General features: G+C 29.1%; 1 protein-coding gene across 2 annotated transcripts; it reads right to left on the reverse strand.

Annotated features, from left to right (window-relative positions):
- Positions 1-776: 776 nt before the first annotated feature.
- On the reverse strand, positions 777-13,269 carry LOC130671338 (autophagy-related protein 9A). 2 transcript variants are annotated; one of them, XM_057475166.1, is made up of 8 exons: positions 13,023-13,269; positions 12,363-12,530; positions 6,571-6,887; positions 5,039-5,505; positions 4,771-4,955; positions 2,856-3,800; positions 1,116-1,481; positions 777-1,014 (listed from the first exon to the last, which is right to left on the reverse strand). In XM_057475166.1, the coding sequence occupies exons 2-8, from the start codon at positions 12,414-12,416 to the stop codon at positions 862-864; spliced, it is 2,487 nt and encodes an 828-aa protein (XP_057331149.1). In that variant the 5' UTR covers positions 12,417-12,530; positions 13,023-13,269; the 3' UTR covers positions 777-861. The 2 variants fall into 2 exon arrangements, with proteins under 2 accessions (XP_057331149.1, XP_057331150.1); XM_057475167.1 differs by lacking the exon at positions 12,363-12,530 and having other exon boundaries at positions 13,023-13,268.
- Between the last annotated feature and the right edge of the window lie 2,791 nt (positions 13,270-16,060).

The following is a 16,060-nucleotide window of genomic DNA, read 5'->3' on the forward strand; positions in this document are numbered from 1 at the left end:
TTTTCGAGCTCGAAGAGCTCGAAAATGTATTCACAATAATGTTTTCGAGGTTCTTGAGCTCGGAAACAGCGGGAAGTTTTGGGGCTGGCCCGCAGGGTCAACTGACAGACCGATTTTTTTTTTTTACAACACCGAGTGCTGGGTCGACATTTCCTCTGGGATTTCCAGAGAATTTAACTGGCGACAATTAAATTTTTTTTTTTTTCAACACCGAGTGGTGGTCTACATTTCCTTTGTACTCACAACAATGTTTTCGAGCTCCTTGAGCTCGAAAACAGCGGGAAGTTTCGGGCCCGCAGGGTCAACCGATAGACAGATTTTTTTTTGGTAATTGGTTTGTTGAAAAAAAAATTGTTTGGTAGATTTATTTTAAAGCTAATAATGAAAAAAAATTTTGAGTGTCGAAATTTGTCTTTAAAACGACTTGTAATAAAAAAAACTTTGCGCCCCTTTGGCTCTAGGAAGTTCACTAAAGCCAAAAGAACAAACAAAAATACAAGTCCTTTCGGAATTAATAACGCGATATATATTATTATATATAATACATTATTTCAGAGTAATTATTTTACTTACTGCAAAGAAAACTTTAAATATAAAAAAAATAGGAGTTTTTATTTTAAAAATTTTCATCAGATGTCAAGGTTTTGAGGTCCTAAGATTAAATTCTGACAATTTTAAAGACAATATCCGAGTGTGTAGGTGTGTGTAAGCAAATATATTCAATAAAATATCGTTAAATTTTACTGTACAATAATAAATTAATTAGTAAACTTAAATTTTTGTCAATAAAAATATTTTATTAATTTAAAATGATTACGATTGCACCAATAATCTAGTCGATAGTTAATTTATTTAATGATACTAAGAGTCTCGTGTTGATCGTATCGAAGAATCTTGATGTTTTAATAATGGGGCTCTTTCTTGTCTTACTTCTGACAAAGTAGACAATTCTTGAACTGGACTCCGTTGCCATATACTTCTAGTGGCCATTTCTTGGTAACCTCTTCTTCTTATCTATAATTAAATGATAACTCGTAAATATATTTAATAAAACAAATAAATTATTCAAATATGACAAGAAAGTTAAAGTATTATTTTACTCGCATAAAACTTACTTGTTTATGATGAAGCTCATGCAGGTACAAAGTGGATAGGGACATATCAGCTGCAGTGAATTCTATCGGGACTGAGAAATCAGGTGTTAACTCTTGGCCGGATCCAAACACGGAAGCGCCAAGAGATTGATTAGATATTCCTTGCTGCAAACCGTAGAGCAGACCTCGTTCATTATGCAGTAAGCCCTCAGCTTTAGTCATGCCTTTCCTGACAAAGCTCGATAAGCAATCGGAACGATTGTTGGACGCATCAGCACCGACTGACGTTGTCGCTGCTGATTGGTTTCCAAATACGTTACTCATACTTGGAACGCTGACGTGATTGACTACTGTATTACAAATTATGTTGGCCACGATATCGTTATACTGCAACAAAAAATAATTTTTAGTTTTGTTGAATCGTGTCCATGATATTTAATAACAGATAATTATAAATCTTGGGAATTTGGACGAGGGGTGACGGAGTTAAACCATTAGTTATTTTGACGTTTCGTCAATTATATTTTGACTTCATCAGCAAAACTATAGATTAGCAAGTATACAATTAAAAAAAAATTTCAAATTAGAGGCTTTCAGTACCCATGTGAAAAAAATTCGACATGTAGAACTTGTAAATTTGAGACAGATTAGAACTTTGAGTAGAACTTTTTTGAGCTTTTGTAATTTTGATGGTAAAAGAAAAAGTTTACCTAAGAATTCATATGACATTTTACCCGCGTTCCAATAAAGTTCCAATTAAAAACGGATAGTTCCGTAAGAATCAAAAAACGTTCACTGAAAATTCAAAATTATAGGTTTTCTTTTTTTGGAACGAGGGTAAAATGTAGTAAAAATACATTTTAAAAAGTTCTCTTTTTACTCAAAATTCGCTCATATAAAGTTCTAAATAAACTTTTTTTTTACTATCAAAATTACAAAAGTTCAAAAAAAGTTTTGTAAGCGAATTTTGAGTAAAAAAAGAACGTTTTTAAAACATATTTTTACTATATTTTACCCTCGTTCCAAAAAAGTTAAAAACCTCTAATTTGGAACTTTTTATGAACGTTTTTTGATTCTTATGGAACTATCGGTTTTTAATGGGAACTTTTTTGGAACGAGGGTAAAATGTCATATAAAGTCCTCGGTAAACTTTTTTTTTTATCAAAATTACAAGAGTTCAAAAAAAGTTTCATTCAAAGTTATTATCTGTCTCAAATTTACAAGTTTCACATATCGAATTTTTTGAATCTTTTTGCAACGAATTTTTTTTACATGTGTACTGAAAGCCACTAATCTAAAATATTTTTTTAATTGTTTAATTGTCAATTTATAGTTTTGCTGATGAAGTCAAAATATAATTGACGAAACGTCAAAAAAACTAATGATTTAATTCTGTCACCCAACCCCGTCTAAACTTCTAAGACTTAACTATCCAATTTTTTAATACAAATTAACTAATTATTACTAAAAAAAAAAATTATGTGTTTACTTAATAAAACATGATCCTGAAGTTAGCAGGTAGTTAACAATTTTTGAATTTTTTTTTTGACAATTTAATTGCAAAAAATTAAAAAAAAAAATGCACATTTAGAGAATCAAATAAACTGTAGGTGTAATTTTTTAGACATTAATTTTTTTTATAATTTATCATTTTGAAAAAATCCAAAAGTTGTTGAAACGTCGGCTAACTTCAGTATCATTAATAAAATATGAAATTAAATTTAAATTTCCCGCTTATAAAACAATAAATTTATAACTTACTCCTGGTCCAAGACTGGAAAGACTATTAAGACTAGCCATCAGTGGATTTATGTCACCCGGTACAATGTCAACTTCTTTCTTAGCTCTCTCTCGTAAGGCTGTGACAAATGTTTCCGCATGACTCGGTGGTTTCCACTCGGGATTTGTTAGCGTAAAGTGTATCAATGACAACTCTGTTTTCCCATCCTCAGCTTGAGTATATTGATTAGAAATTGGAATCTGAAGAGTATTTCGCTCTCCAGCATAATTATTATAGCCATCAGTACGATCCTCTTCAGGAGTAACAGGAAGAGTTTGCCACATAGGATGCCCGTGTTTCCTCACATCCATCTGCGCAAAACTGCACACGTCACCGACCCCAGTAACTTCAATAGTAAAATTACGGTAGAAGTCAACGATGTCAAGAGAACGTTGTCGCATATAGAAACATAAAATAAATGGCGTGAGGAGTGGCGACAATAATTCTTCTAATAAATGAACAGCTCGGTATTGAAATAATTGGGCGACTTGTGCTCGCGTTGTTTGCGTATGAGCATGACCTTTCCAGCTGTCTGGCCGATAATGCGTGTGCGCTAAAACAGCCGTAAGAAGCGTTTCTGGACACCAGACAAGATTTTCATCTGGAATAAACGCACGGGCTCCAGCTACCATCGCTCCGAGAATAGTCATTGTTGTAAGCATGTGTTCTATTGTTAAAACGTCCTCGTCGTATACTGTGAGAATTAATAAAACTGCAAGAATACTTCCGCAAATAAAGGCGATATTTTTAGCTATTACTGTCATAACAGGTGATGTAAAAATACTCATGTACTTGGATGCTGGACGATAAGCACGATTCAGACGTGCGTTTAATTCATGGTCTAGTTCATTAAAGTGTCGTAAATAAAGACGACCATACAGAGACCACATTCGCGTTCCCAGCGTCCCTGGTTCTCTTTTAATTATCTGAATAACAATAAATGTCAAGATGTTTTAGAAAAAAATTTTTTTTTTTGCTTATGCAGATAAAAGTTTTTTTGAGAAAAAAAATTATGAGTGTGAATGTAGCAGACGAGACGTTTTATAAATGTTAAATAAATAAACAAATTTATTAAAATAATTAAATTTGTAAAAATGCGCGTACTGATTTTTCATTGATCTAAAGGCGCATTTTTATATTTTTATTCTGCACGGAAAGAACAAGATAGTACTGACTACTATACCGGATTATACTCAGTTACATCTGAGGAAAAAAAAATTGCAGATAGTAAAAAATCAGAAAAAAATTTTCTTGAAAATTTGAGCCCTTAATTTTAATTTTAAGAGGTCGCGATCTAGTTTTAAAGTTTTCCCATTTAAAAATCATGGAAACGATGTCACATTTTTTAAAAACATCCTACTCAGGCAATTGTTGAGCAATCGACTCGTTTTTGGGCTCGTTTTGTAGGACGAAGTTCTCTGAAAAACTGCTCTAAGTGACATAAATGCATTTCCAGATTTCGAGGCGCAAGTTCTTGAAATTAAAATTAAGGGCTCAAATTTTCAGGAAATTTTTTTCTTGTCATCTACAATAAAATTTGCATATAAGCTAAAAGAAAAAGTACCCTAGTGTATATACATTTTATTTATTTATTCAAAAATTTAAAAAATCCCCACTTGTCACTTTCATCCACACTCATATTTGTGTCAATTATAGATCTGGTTCGAAGGAGGGTTCATTCATGAATTAATATTTTTAAAAAAATTATTTCTCGTGTTAATCATACGGGCAAAGAAACCCTATTTTGAGCCATCTCTGGAACTAGGATCATAATTTTTTCTTTTGCACAGAAAATTTTCTGACGTCTCAAAGAAATTTTTAAACAAAAAAACAAAAAAAAAAAAAACCCTACTGAGCATTTACGTAAACTATATTTTTAACATAATTTTTCATTACCTCAGCATAGTTAAAAAATGAGTATAAAATTTGCCATAGTAATATAAGAGGACATAACATAAAATTAGCAATTCCAACCCACACTATTTGTTTGGACAACATCCTTGCAAGTTCTTGTCTCTTATTTAATTTTTTATAATCTTCTTTAAGATGCCAATTATTTTCGAAAGGTGACCATGGTCCCCCTGTATAAATAATTCATTTCAATTATTATTATTATTGCATTAAACAAATTAAATAAAAAAATTGTAAAATGTTCTTTACTAACAAAATAGTAACAACTCCATATTGTATTTTAATCCTCGTGTCATAAAAATAAATTCACCAATAAATGGAGCCTTAAGTCTAACTGGTAGAAGTGATTTGTTAATCATAGCTACCATATAATTTTTAAATCTCAATATTCTATGATAAATATCTAATTCAGTCAATTCTCGTTTATGAATACACATTTCTTGATCTTTCTGTACCTCTCTGATGCGTTTTTGAACTTCATGCCAGGTTAAATTATCAAGATCATTGTCATCTATTTTTAATGCAATGTTAAAAAACATTTTAATATCCCAAAATTGTGTTAAATGATACAAAACTTTCACAGCACGTAGTATCCAAAATATTGCAGCTATTAAAATACATATCCACGTTATTAATCCCATGGACGATAAAATTTCATTAGACGATAATATTGCATCACTCATTGATGTTTTGTGCGAAGAATTATCTATTACTTTATTCCTGTAATACAAAATTTTTCTTAATATATTTTCTTTTTATTAACTTACCGCAATGAAAATTTTCAATGACTCAATTGTCTAAACGTATTAATATTTTATCGATTAATTAAAAAAATTAAAGCATTAATTAAAAAAAGGACAATTTCGAGACACAGATTTCTAAAAAAGTTACTTACAGTTGATATCAATTGGGAGTTGAACAAAATTTGGAAAATAAATTTCAGTAAAATTTTTATGTCAATTTTATGATTTGAATTTTCAAATTTTTTAGGCTATTATTGAGTAAATTTCATTTAATTTCTTATTGATAACAACTGTAAGTAATTTTTTTTTAATCTACATTTCGGTGAAATTGTCTATTTTTCAATTAATACTTTAATTGTTTAAATTCCCGCTATGAAAATTGTAAATTTTTAATAAAAGGAAAGTTAATGGTTTCGGTTCGATTTTTGAAAATCGTGTTTTTATCAGATCTCGACGTTTTGAGGTTCTACACTGTGAAAAATTCCCAACAAATTTTACTATCGGCGCATAGTAACACCGGACACTTTTAAATTTTGAATCAGTTTTCTTATAGTCCGGTGTTACTATGCATCCATAGTAAAATTTTTTGTGAATTTTTCACAGCGTAGGAATCTATTCTGACTATTTTAGGATGAACGTTCGTCCGTGTGTGTAAACTTTTTTTAAAACCAAGATTTAAAACTGATTAGCTTTTGAAGTCGATCGATTGAGTAGTTTACAAATTAAATGGAAAATAAAAATTACAAAACACTTTTTCTCAAGTTTTTGTTGCATAACTCGTAAATCGCTCGGCCGATTTATTTCTAAGTTTGATCAAATCTAAGTCTCAACAAGATCTTTCAATTACCGCAGCGAACGTGCAAATCGGTCGATTTGATCCAAAGATACCGTTGGACAAAAATTACTTTTCCTTAGCAACATAAGTTTGTTTCAATCCAACCGTTTTTGAACTCGAAGAGCCCAAGGATCAACCGTTTTTAATATTTTTTTTGGTTTCATTGTGTAAGTAAATTTAAAATTTTTAATAAAAAATTTCACTTACTTAAATAGTACTGAATAATCTATACAATGAAACAGAAAAGTTGAAAATCCGACGACAAAAATAAATTGACCAAGTTCTAAAATTTCTTGTAACATCATACAAGCAAAACCATGTTTTTGATGATAATGGTACATCCTAGTAAAAAATGAATCTAAATCTTCTATATGGTTCCATCGCGATTTTCCACCTTCCGGAACCACATGAATCATAACACCGGATTCATGTGGTGTTTCGTCAGGATCATCTCCTTCGCCATCTCCATTTTCCGCAGAGTAAGGATCGAGCTGTTGGTAGCTGCCATCAAGTACTGTGGTCATCTAAAAATAATTAGGATTTTCTTTCTTTACATCAATTATTATTGCACATAAATAAAAAGCTACATAACTGTAGAGTGAATAGGATTCATGCTACATAAAATAATTATTCTGTTTACAGTCGAACTCCATTAACTCGGAACTTCTCCTCAATCGTTACCCCCACTACGAGCTACGCTGTCTCCCACCCGATGATATACATTTGTATGTTCTGTATATTTATCTATGCACCATTAATGTTTATGTAAGAGCGCATGCGTGTAGTTTACTTTTTAAGAGAGAAGGGGCATCCGTTAACTCGAAAATTCCCGTTCCTCCGTAGACTAACTGTCCGAGTTAATGGAGTTCGGCTGTACTGTCATTACGCAAACGTAAAAATTCGCCTATTTTTGACAAAAATTATTATTAATTACTTATTTTTTTATAGTCATTGCTATTTCCAGTTGAAATTTTTAAAAGTCAAACAAAAATTGCGAGTAGAAACCAGACTGATTCAAATCTCCTATTGAATCTGATTAAAAATAATAATTTTTTATTTAAACTCAATTGGAAATTTTCTCGTCAATGGAATTCAATCAGTTTTCAATGAAAACTGTGACATCGAAATGCACCGCAGTCAATTTACTACTTTTTTTTTTTTCCACAAAAGATACCTCTTTAAAAAAATTACTAAGTTTTACTTTTGCGTAATTAGTATCTTCAGTTTTGAAAAATTAATATTTTATTTGTTTAATTTAAATTGCATGCATTGAAAAAAAAAAATAATTGAAAGTAATAAAGCAAAATATTTTATGCTACATAATAAAAATTTCTAAAGCTAGTTTTTATGAGATAACCCGGGTCAAAAATAAAACTTGATTCAGGCTCGCTTCGCCTTAGTTTCTTTTGAAGTTATCGATTTGCCGACGATTTTTCGATAAGATCTCGACTTTTTCGACTTAAATTAATTTTTTTTTAACTCTTTGAACTTATTTCCACTTATTTGTACTTTTTGGTCTTAGTTTTGACTTGCTAAACCAAGTCGAAAAAAAGTTATTTATTCGTCTTACTTTCGCCTTCATATATATAAAAATTATTTCACCTTAGTTTTAATTTTTTCGCCTTATAATTTAAGTCGAATAAGTCTACATCAAGTCAATTTCGACTTGATTTCAACTTTTTCATCTTAAATCGTGACTAAGAAAGCCAGTTAAGTCAAAACCTAGGCGAAAACTCGATGCATTTCATATATATCCGTAAAAAAAAGTCGAGTTGGTCTTGTGAAAAACGGCTGCAAATTTCGAAAATCAAGTTTTATTTTCGACCCGGGAAAACTCAAGGGTCTGACCAAAGTAATGAGGAAAATTAATTTTTGTTTTTTATACTTCAAAATTGTAATTTAATACGATTAGTAGTTTAGAAAATTTAATAGTTCTTTATATAAATAGTTAATATAAATATATTTCTTCTCAAATTCTAAGACTTTTATAAAAAAAATTTGATAACTTAAATTTACTTATTAAACATGACAATGAAAAATGATTATCGTAATTGTGAAATGATTGCGATTGCGATAATGCATGCATACATACACACATTCATACGTATATAAACTAAAAGTTTTATTTTTTTGAAACCACTGTTCAATAAAAGAAAAAAAAATTATTTTTTTCAATACTACATCTTTAATTTGAAAGATTACGTTTTATTATTATTTTTTATAAGCGTTAATTCAGATAAAAACTAAATACTAACTGTTGAAAATAAAAATATTTGTTTTTATTTTGCTTCTGCGCATCCAAAGTATTTAAACAAGTGCTATAAAGTTTAAAAGATAAATAAATTTCATGCAAAAAATGAAATAACAATTTTATTGAACCACTTCAGTAAATTTGTGGAAATTATATGTAATGTTTTTTAAGTAAAGCAATGAAAAGTATTGATTTTGTTTTCAAAATTGACTACGTTATATTTTTACGTAGAATGAAAACTCAAAATTAACGGAAATTTTGAATTAATAGAATTTAATTTGTCGAAAGATTTGAAGCTGTTAAGTTAAATTATTGGGGATGTGCCAATAGTTCAAATTTACGAATTATTCGTATCGAATTGAATCGAACTGCATATTCAATTTGAATATCGAATCGAATAATTAAAAAATTTACCATTAATATAAAAATTTATGTACCTGAAGATCGGAACGTTTTTTCGTGAAACGAAAATCAAAAAACAAAATGAAAAGTAAGAAATCTACTGGATCTAATAGAGTTTTGAAATGTTTCGTACATGCGCTAGTATCTCAGTCAAAAATTGCAGGCCACCCCCAACTACCCCTTAAGCAGTAAATTATACAAATTTTTCATTTTCGTTGTGCGAAAAACGTTCCGATCTTCAGATACATAAAAATTTTCTTTTAAATGACTTAAAATTTTAATATTTTTTCCAATAAATCAAATTTTTGTCAGAAGTAATAGAGTTCAGCCACAAATCTATAAAATAATTACTTTTGGTTACCAAAAAATAACTAAGCTCTTTAAATAAAAAATATTTGAAAGCTGATTAGAATTTTCTCGATTCGAATTGAATAATTCGAAAATTGTACGAATAATTTGAAAAGTTACGAATAATTCGAAAACTTACGGATGATTCGAAAATTAACGAATCATTCGATTCGATTCGAACACGATTTACACATCCCTATAAGTTATATCTTTATGTCAGCAAAATTAAAAATAATCCTGTCCAAATAAGATCGATCTAAAAAAAATCATTTTTAATCGGGTTTGTATGCAATCAAACTTCGAGTAAGCGGGATATCTAGATAAACCGAATATACGTGATAACAATCCTTTCCAATTGACTTCTATCTCAATGCCACCCATCCCACACAAACTTATGCTTGAGAAAGAAAGTCTGTCTCTCTTTCCTTTTCTACTCCAGTGGTCTCTATAGCAACGCAAGTGATTTGAAATCAACAACGGATAAAAAACCTCGCGAATAAAACTTGAATTAAACAGAGTGTTTACTTTGACAAATACTAGGGGTAATTTTTATTTGTCATTGTGAGTAAACATTCATCTGACTTATTTTTAATCATTGAAAAAATAACATGACGTAAATCAAGAATAAAAAGTCATCATGGCCCACAAGTACTCGATTGAGAGTAAACTTTATAATAAAAAATTTGACAATATTTATGTTGAAATTTTCTCTATGTACTGATATTTGATATAGTGCAATTACTTAAAAATATTTGTTACTGTTTTCTAGCGATAATTTCCTCTGGAAAATTGTACTTATTTTATTACTCTTTATGAAGTGAGAAAAAAATATAACACAACATTAATTTTATAATTAATTTAATAAATTATAAAAATTTCATATTAATAATAACGATAGTGTGAATTTTATTATGAACAAATTCAAAACGACTGACAAACAAGATCTTTAGACTTTAGCAGAAACATTTTATATTTTTTTTCTATTTAAAAGTTACGCAATAAACTTTAGCGTAGTTAACAATAAACATTGTCTGGAAAAATATATAGTTCAAAAATCAGCATTGTATGATTCCCAGATTACGTATCATTGTTTTCAATTTAAAAAAAAAATGATACTTCAAATCAATAAATAATAAATCTATCTGACTTTTGAAAACCGAATACTAATCATCGCATAAATGAATTTAATGATTCATTTTCCAGAAAATTTAGAAAATATTTCTTTTATATATGAAGCGAATTTGAACTTGCTAAATAGATGTTCAAATAACGAACTGTGTACTCTCTTAAAATGAATCAGTTAAAAATAATCCAATCAGTGATATATTTGGGACTGATTCGCAGTGAATATTCACTGATTTGCAGGACTTTTCACTGATTCATTTTAAGAGAGTAATCTTGTTTCTAAACATACATATAAATATAAACACATTTATTTATATAAATTCCTTTACAAGGCCAGGCAGCCATCATCTGTTCATATTTCGGTAACAAATAATTTGGGACTAAACAATTTTTTTTATACTTATTATTTATAACCAGTTTTTCAAGACAATTCAAATAGTTTACATTGAATTATTTATATATAAATATCCGGAAAAAAATTGTTTTTCTGTCGACCAAACTTCAAACAGGACGTGAAGCATCCAAAAAATTATTATGCTTATACGAAAAATTATTATGCTATATCACAATCCTTACTACGCGCGAAAAACTCATCGATAAGCTTTAATAACAATTACTTTCATACATTATAACAATTACGATGCGATATAATAATTTTTTATAAGAGCATAATCATTTTTTTGGATGCTTCACTTCCTGTTTTAACTTTGGTCGGCAGTATAATAAAAATTGTCAGGTTTCGAACCAACATTTTTCTCCGTGTTCATTTCATGTCTAACGTTCGGTTCGTCAAATTTATTGACCTAAGAGAAAATAAATAATTTCTTTATTCAAAGGACTTTCATAAATTTTTTTCAAGATCGATTTTTGTAGTAAAAACGGGATATGTAATAAAAAGTAAAGAACGAAGCGTTAAATTGTAATCTATTTGTCTCAACTTTTTTTAACTTCCCGCTAAGAAAATTGTAAATTTTCAAACAAAGGGAAGTTATTGGTTTCGGTCCGATTCTCGAAAATCGAGTTTTCATCAGACGTCGACGTTTTGAGGTCCTAGGAAGCTATTCTGACTATTCCCGGATGGACGTCCGTGTGTATGTGTCTGTGTATGTAAACTTTTTTTGTCCGACGATATCTTTGGAACAAATCAACCGATTTGAAAGTACTTGGTAGCAATCGACAGGGCTCACCAAAACTCAGAATTGATTAGATTTTGGGGTAGATCGGTCATGTAGTTTACGAGTTATACGAAGAATAAAAATTCAAAATCGATTTTGTTTTTGGTTTTTTGCGTATAACTTATAAACCACTTGCCCGATTCGCCTCAAAATGTTTTCAGTTTGAAGTCTTGTTGAGCCCTTTTGATTGCCACCAAGAACGTTCAAATCGGTTCATTCCATCCAAAGATATCGTCGGACAAAAATTATAATTTTTCAGTGAAGGTATGTTTTACCGGCCTAACAAATTTTAGAGCTCGAAGAGTTCAAAAATTTACAAGTAATAATGTTTCCGAGCTCCCTGAGCTCGAAAACAGCGAGAAGTTCTGGGGCTGGCCCGCAGGGTCAGGCGGTTTTCAGATTTTTTGTTTCAAATTTCCATTTATTTACGACAATAACGTCGACAAAGTTTTCATTCCCCAGTTAAGTGCAATAAGAAAAGCTCCGTCCGTCTACTCTAGCAAAAATTAAAAAATACCAAACCGTTTTTGAAAAACCAACAAAATAAAATAAAATCCGAGCACTAATATTTATTCTCTATATATTAAATCAAATACAAAACCAATACTTTTAGTACATTCATAAAAATAATAAACTCGTATTATTAAATAAAGAAATGGCTAAAAAGGGTAGCGTAATTTTAAAAATTGGAGCCTTACCGTTCTTACTCTGTGATTTGGCTCCACGCAGGTAATAATAGTGTCACGTTTCATTCTTTCATTTCATCATTCAATTTAAATACCTACCAGTCAACACTTGCACTCCAAACAAATAAAATGCAGGTCATTTGTGAGGTCGAGATGACAACGCGGACAATGTTGAATGAGCTGAGAAATGATTAATTATCCTAGGGTAATTTATGCTGATAATTTTAATTAAATAACAAAATTTTTTAGTCGGATTTAAAAAATATAACAAAAAAATATAAATAAACATTTGATACTACACGTGATATTCTCTGTATATAAAAGTAGTATTCTATTCTCGCAATCTACCTTGACTTATATACATACATGTGTGTGTAATCATATATATATAAATATATATATATATACTACTCCGTTATAAATAAGGATGAGGATAAAATTTCAAATAATTATTTAGTGTTAGTGGTAACGCATTTACTTAAAATAATAAACTAAACTATATATTTATTATGAGTAATAAATATATGAAAAATTATTAAAAACGGGGTAATTTGATTATGTATAATGATATTATTTAAACAACAAAGAAAGTTTGGGAAAAAAATGTATGAAATGATGACTGTAGTGTTTGGCAATACAGCTGATTTTAATAAACAAAGCAAATAGGCTTACCTTCGATGTTGATTTTCTTTATTTTCCACGAACGACACGTACTTATTTAAATTTAAAAATAATACGAGTACTATTACTCACATATTGACAAAAGTTTTTGATTAATTTAATCACTAAAAATTTAAACATTTGTTTGTTTCCAGTATTACGACTGTTTTCTGTGACACACCATTTTGCCTTTTTTTTCTTTGTGATACAGACTTTGCTAACCTAAACTCAACCGAACGTCCACTCCATTCTAAACAATGAATTTTGTGTCGACTGAAGGTGACGGCAGAATGTGCTGACATCTAGGAATTAAAGTTTTAAATATTTAATATCCCAGCGATAGTTGGCTTTTAAATTTTTAAATGTTTCCTTTTAAATCCCGGTAATAGTTTACTTTTAAATTTTTATTTGAATTTTAGATGAAATTATTTGAAAAATTTATGTGAGTGAGTGTAGCAGGTATGAGAAAAATTTTAAATTACAAATAAACGAATTAAAAGATTGAAAATATAAAAATAAATAAAATGCACATACTGATTTTCAAATTCTGTAAGTGTGCATTTTTTTACTTTTCTTTGATTTATATTTGATTCGTTTATTTAAAAATTTTTTAAATTTCAAATTATCAGCTACACTCATGAGTATGAATGTAGCAGACGTCAGACAAATTTAAAATTATTGATAAATAGAGTAAATAATTAATAAAATAATATTGAAAAAAATGCGCATTTAAAAAATTTTGAAATTAATAAGCATTTTTTATAAATACTATTTTTTTAATTCATTACTCTATTGATTTATAATTTTAAATTTGTCTGATGTCTGTTACATTCACACTCATCTACACTCATAAAATTTATTACGATCTTGAAGTTAGTAGACAATTAAAAATTTTTGGATTTATTTTTGAACAATTAAATTTGAAGAAAAAAAAAATACAAGTATGAACATGTAGAAAATTTAAAAGACTACAGGTGTAGTTTAAAAAAATTTTTTTTTATAAGTTATCGTTTTTAAAAAAATCCAAAAATTATTGGACGTCGGTTAATTTCAGTATCATAATTTATTAACATTGAGGATTCAAACACTTGGAATATTGTTTCTGTTACTTGTTAGTTAGTTTAAAATGTTCAAAAATTTCGAGCTTCTGCATCCCATGAGTGTAAATGTACCTGGCAATTAGCAATTTTTTAAATAAAATATAAGTGGAATAAAAATAAAAAAATCTAGGTTTAAATATTTGAAAAATCTCGCGCATTTTTTTAAATTTCATTATTTATTTAAAATTTATAAATTGTCCATATCTGTTACATTTACACTCATTGCATCCCTCTCATTTTTACGTAAATGAGCAATTAATTGATAAAATAATTTGATTCGTGACTGACTTAATCGCTCGTTTTTCGATTATTTAGCATGATAGTGTCATCTACAAAGATTTGGAAGAGCTTTTAAATATCGTATGATTGATGGTAAGAAAGTCCAACTCGATATATGTAAGTTTTTAAAAAATAATTAATTTTATTTACTATTTATTTTTTTTATTGAAAAAAAAAAACGATATCATTATTGCATGCGCAGTTCGGCGCAGCCAATCTCTAAGCATCGTTTTTAGTCGGGTAATTCCGACTTAGGATTCAAAACTTCGGCTCTTGTTGTTCCGCTGCTATTTCTCATTCCTCAGTAAGTCGACAGTCAGCTCCTTTTATTAAATTTATTTGAGCCACGTGACAATAATTAATTACTCGGCAGCTTAACAAAGTAACTCTTATCACTTTGTAATAAAAATTATTATAAAATAATTAATGTTTATTACCTAAAATGCATTATTAATACTCGGGTTACTGACTGCTGGCTAATGGCTCAAAAATTTTCTTACTCGTTTTTTTTTTTTTCATACGCGGAGAGAAGAGAATGGTAATAATTACCATTCTACATGGTATCCAATCCTATTTTTCAAAGGATGGGAATCGATACCATGTAGCATGGGAATGATTGCCATTCTTCTGGTAATATTTATCATACTACATAGCAATCATGCTACTGGTAAATATTACTTTGTAGCATAGTTATCAAAGCCATGCTATAGAATGGTACTGAGTCTCATGCTGAATTAGAATAGCGTGAAAGCAGTTTAAATATTAAGCGCTGCTATATAGTACATACGGCCAATATAACCTGTACATATATTAATCTTAATTACTACTTATATAAATGAATATTATTTTAATGAACATTATCACCCATACGAAACTCAAGTATTATTTGACAAAGTATCATTGTCTATTGTATTGTGATTTAAAATGTTATTCTACCATACATATCGTCACTGCTGCAGACGAAAAAATGTATATTCCAAAGCGCTGGATTTAATATTTTTAATTTAGTTAATTGTTAACTTTTTTTATATTAAGAATTCATAATTAATAATTTTACTTACAATAAAATGTTAACTAAATGTATTTTCGATAAATAATTAAATTATTATAATAATTTTCTAATAAAAATAACCCATGTTAAAATATGTTAATGTTAATATTTATTGTTTTATTTTAAAATTTTTTAAATCAGTGAAAAATTTATTTATTATTAATTACTAATTAGATATCCTAATTTTTAAATTATAAAACCGTATTTTAATATTAACCTTACTACCTTCTATTGGAAACAGCTTCATCGAAATTGTAATAATTCCAATGTAGCATGGGAATGATTCCAATGTAGCATGGTAATCATTCCCATGCTAGCATAGGAATGATTACTATGCTAGCATGGCTAGCGTTACCATTCAACATCGGAAAAATTACTATGTCAAATAAATAATACGGCTAAAAAACTTGCGTTACCATGGTACATGGTAATAATTACTATTTTACATTGAAGAATATACCTTTTACCATTCTCCGTGTATAATCCGCGTGTTTGCGAACTGGAATGTCTTACTTTCCTGCCTTGGTGTGTAATATACTATTTTTTGACCATACCTGCACCGAAAGTTTAAATTCCTCCCCTGGTTAGAGAAGAAAGTCGTCCATTTCTTTTATAAGAAA

Source organism: Microplitis mediator, chromosome 7, assembly GCF_029852145.1.
Source record: "Microplitis mediator isolate UGA2020A chromosome 7, iyMicMedi2.1, whole genome shotgun sequence".
Taxonomy (NCBI): domain Eukaryota; kingdom Metazoa; phylum Arthropoda; class Insecta; order Hymenoptera; family Braconidae; genus Microplitis; species Microplitis mediator.

What these genes read in the sequence shown, in the direction of transcription:
- LOC130671338 (XM_057475166.1), bottom strand. Translation starts at nt 12,416, where the DNA reads ATGAAACGTGACACTATTATTACCTGCGTGGAGCCAAATCACAGAGTA. An exon ending in CAAATCACAGAGTAAGAACG is followed by an intron (nt 6,888 to 12,362) that starts GTAAGGCTCCAA and finishes AATTATTTTTAG; the next exon opens with ATGACCACAGTACTTGATGG. An exon ending in TATGGAGTTGTTACTATTTT is followed by an intron (nt 4,956 to 5,038) that starts GTTAGTAAAGAA and finishes TTATTTATACAG; the next exon opens with GGGGACCATGGTCACCTTTC.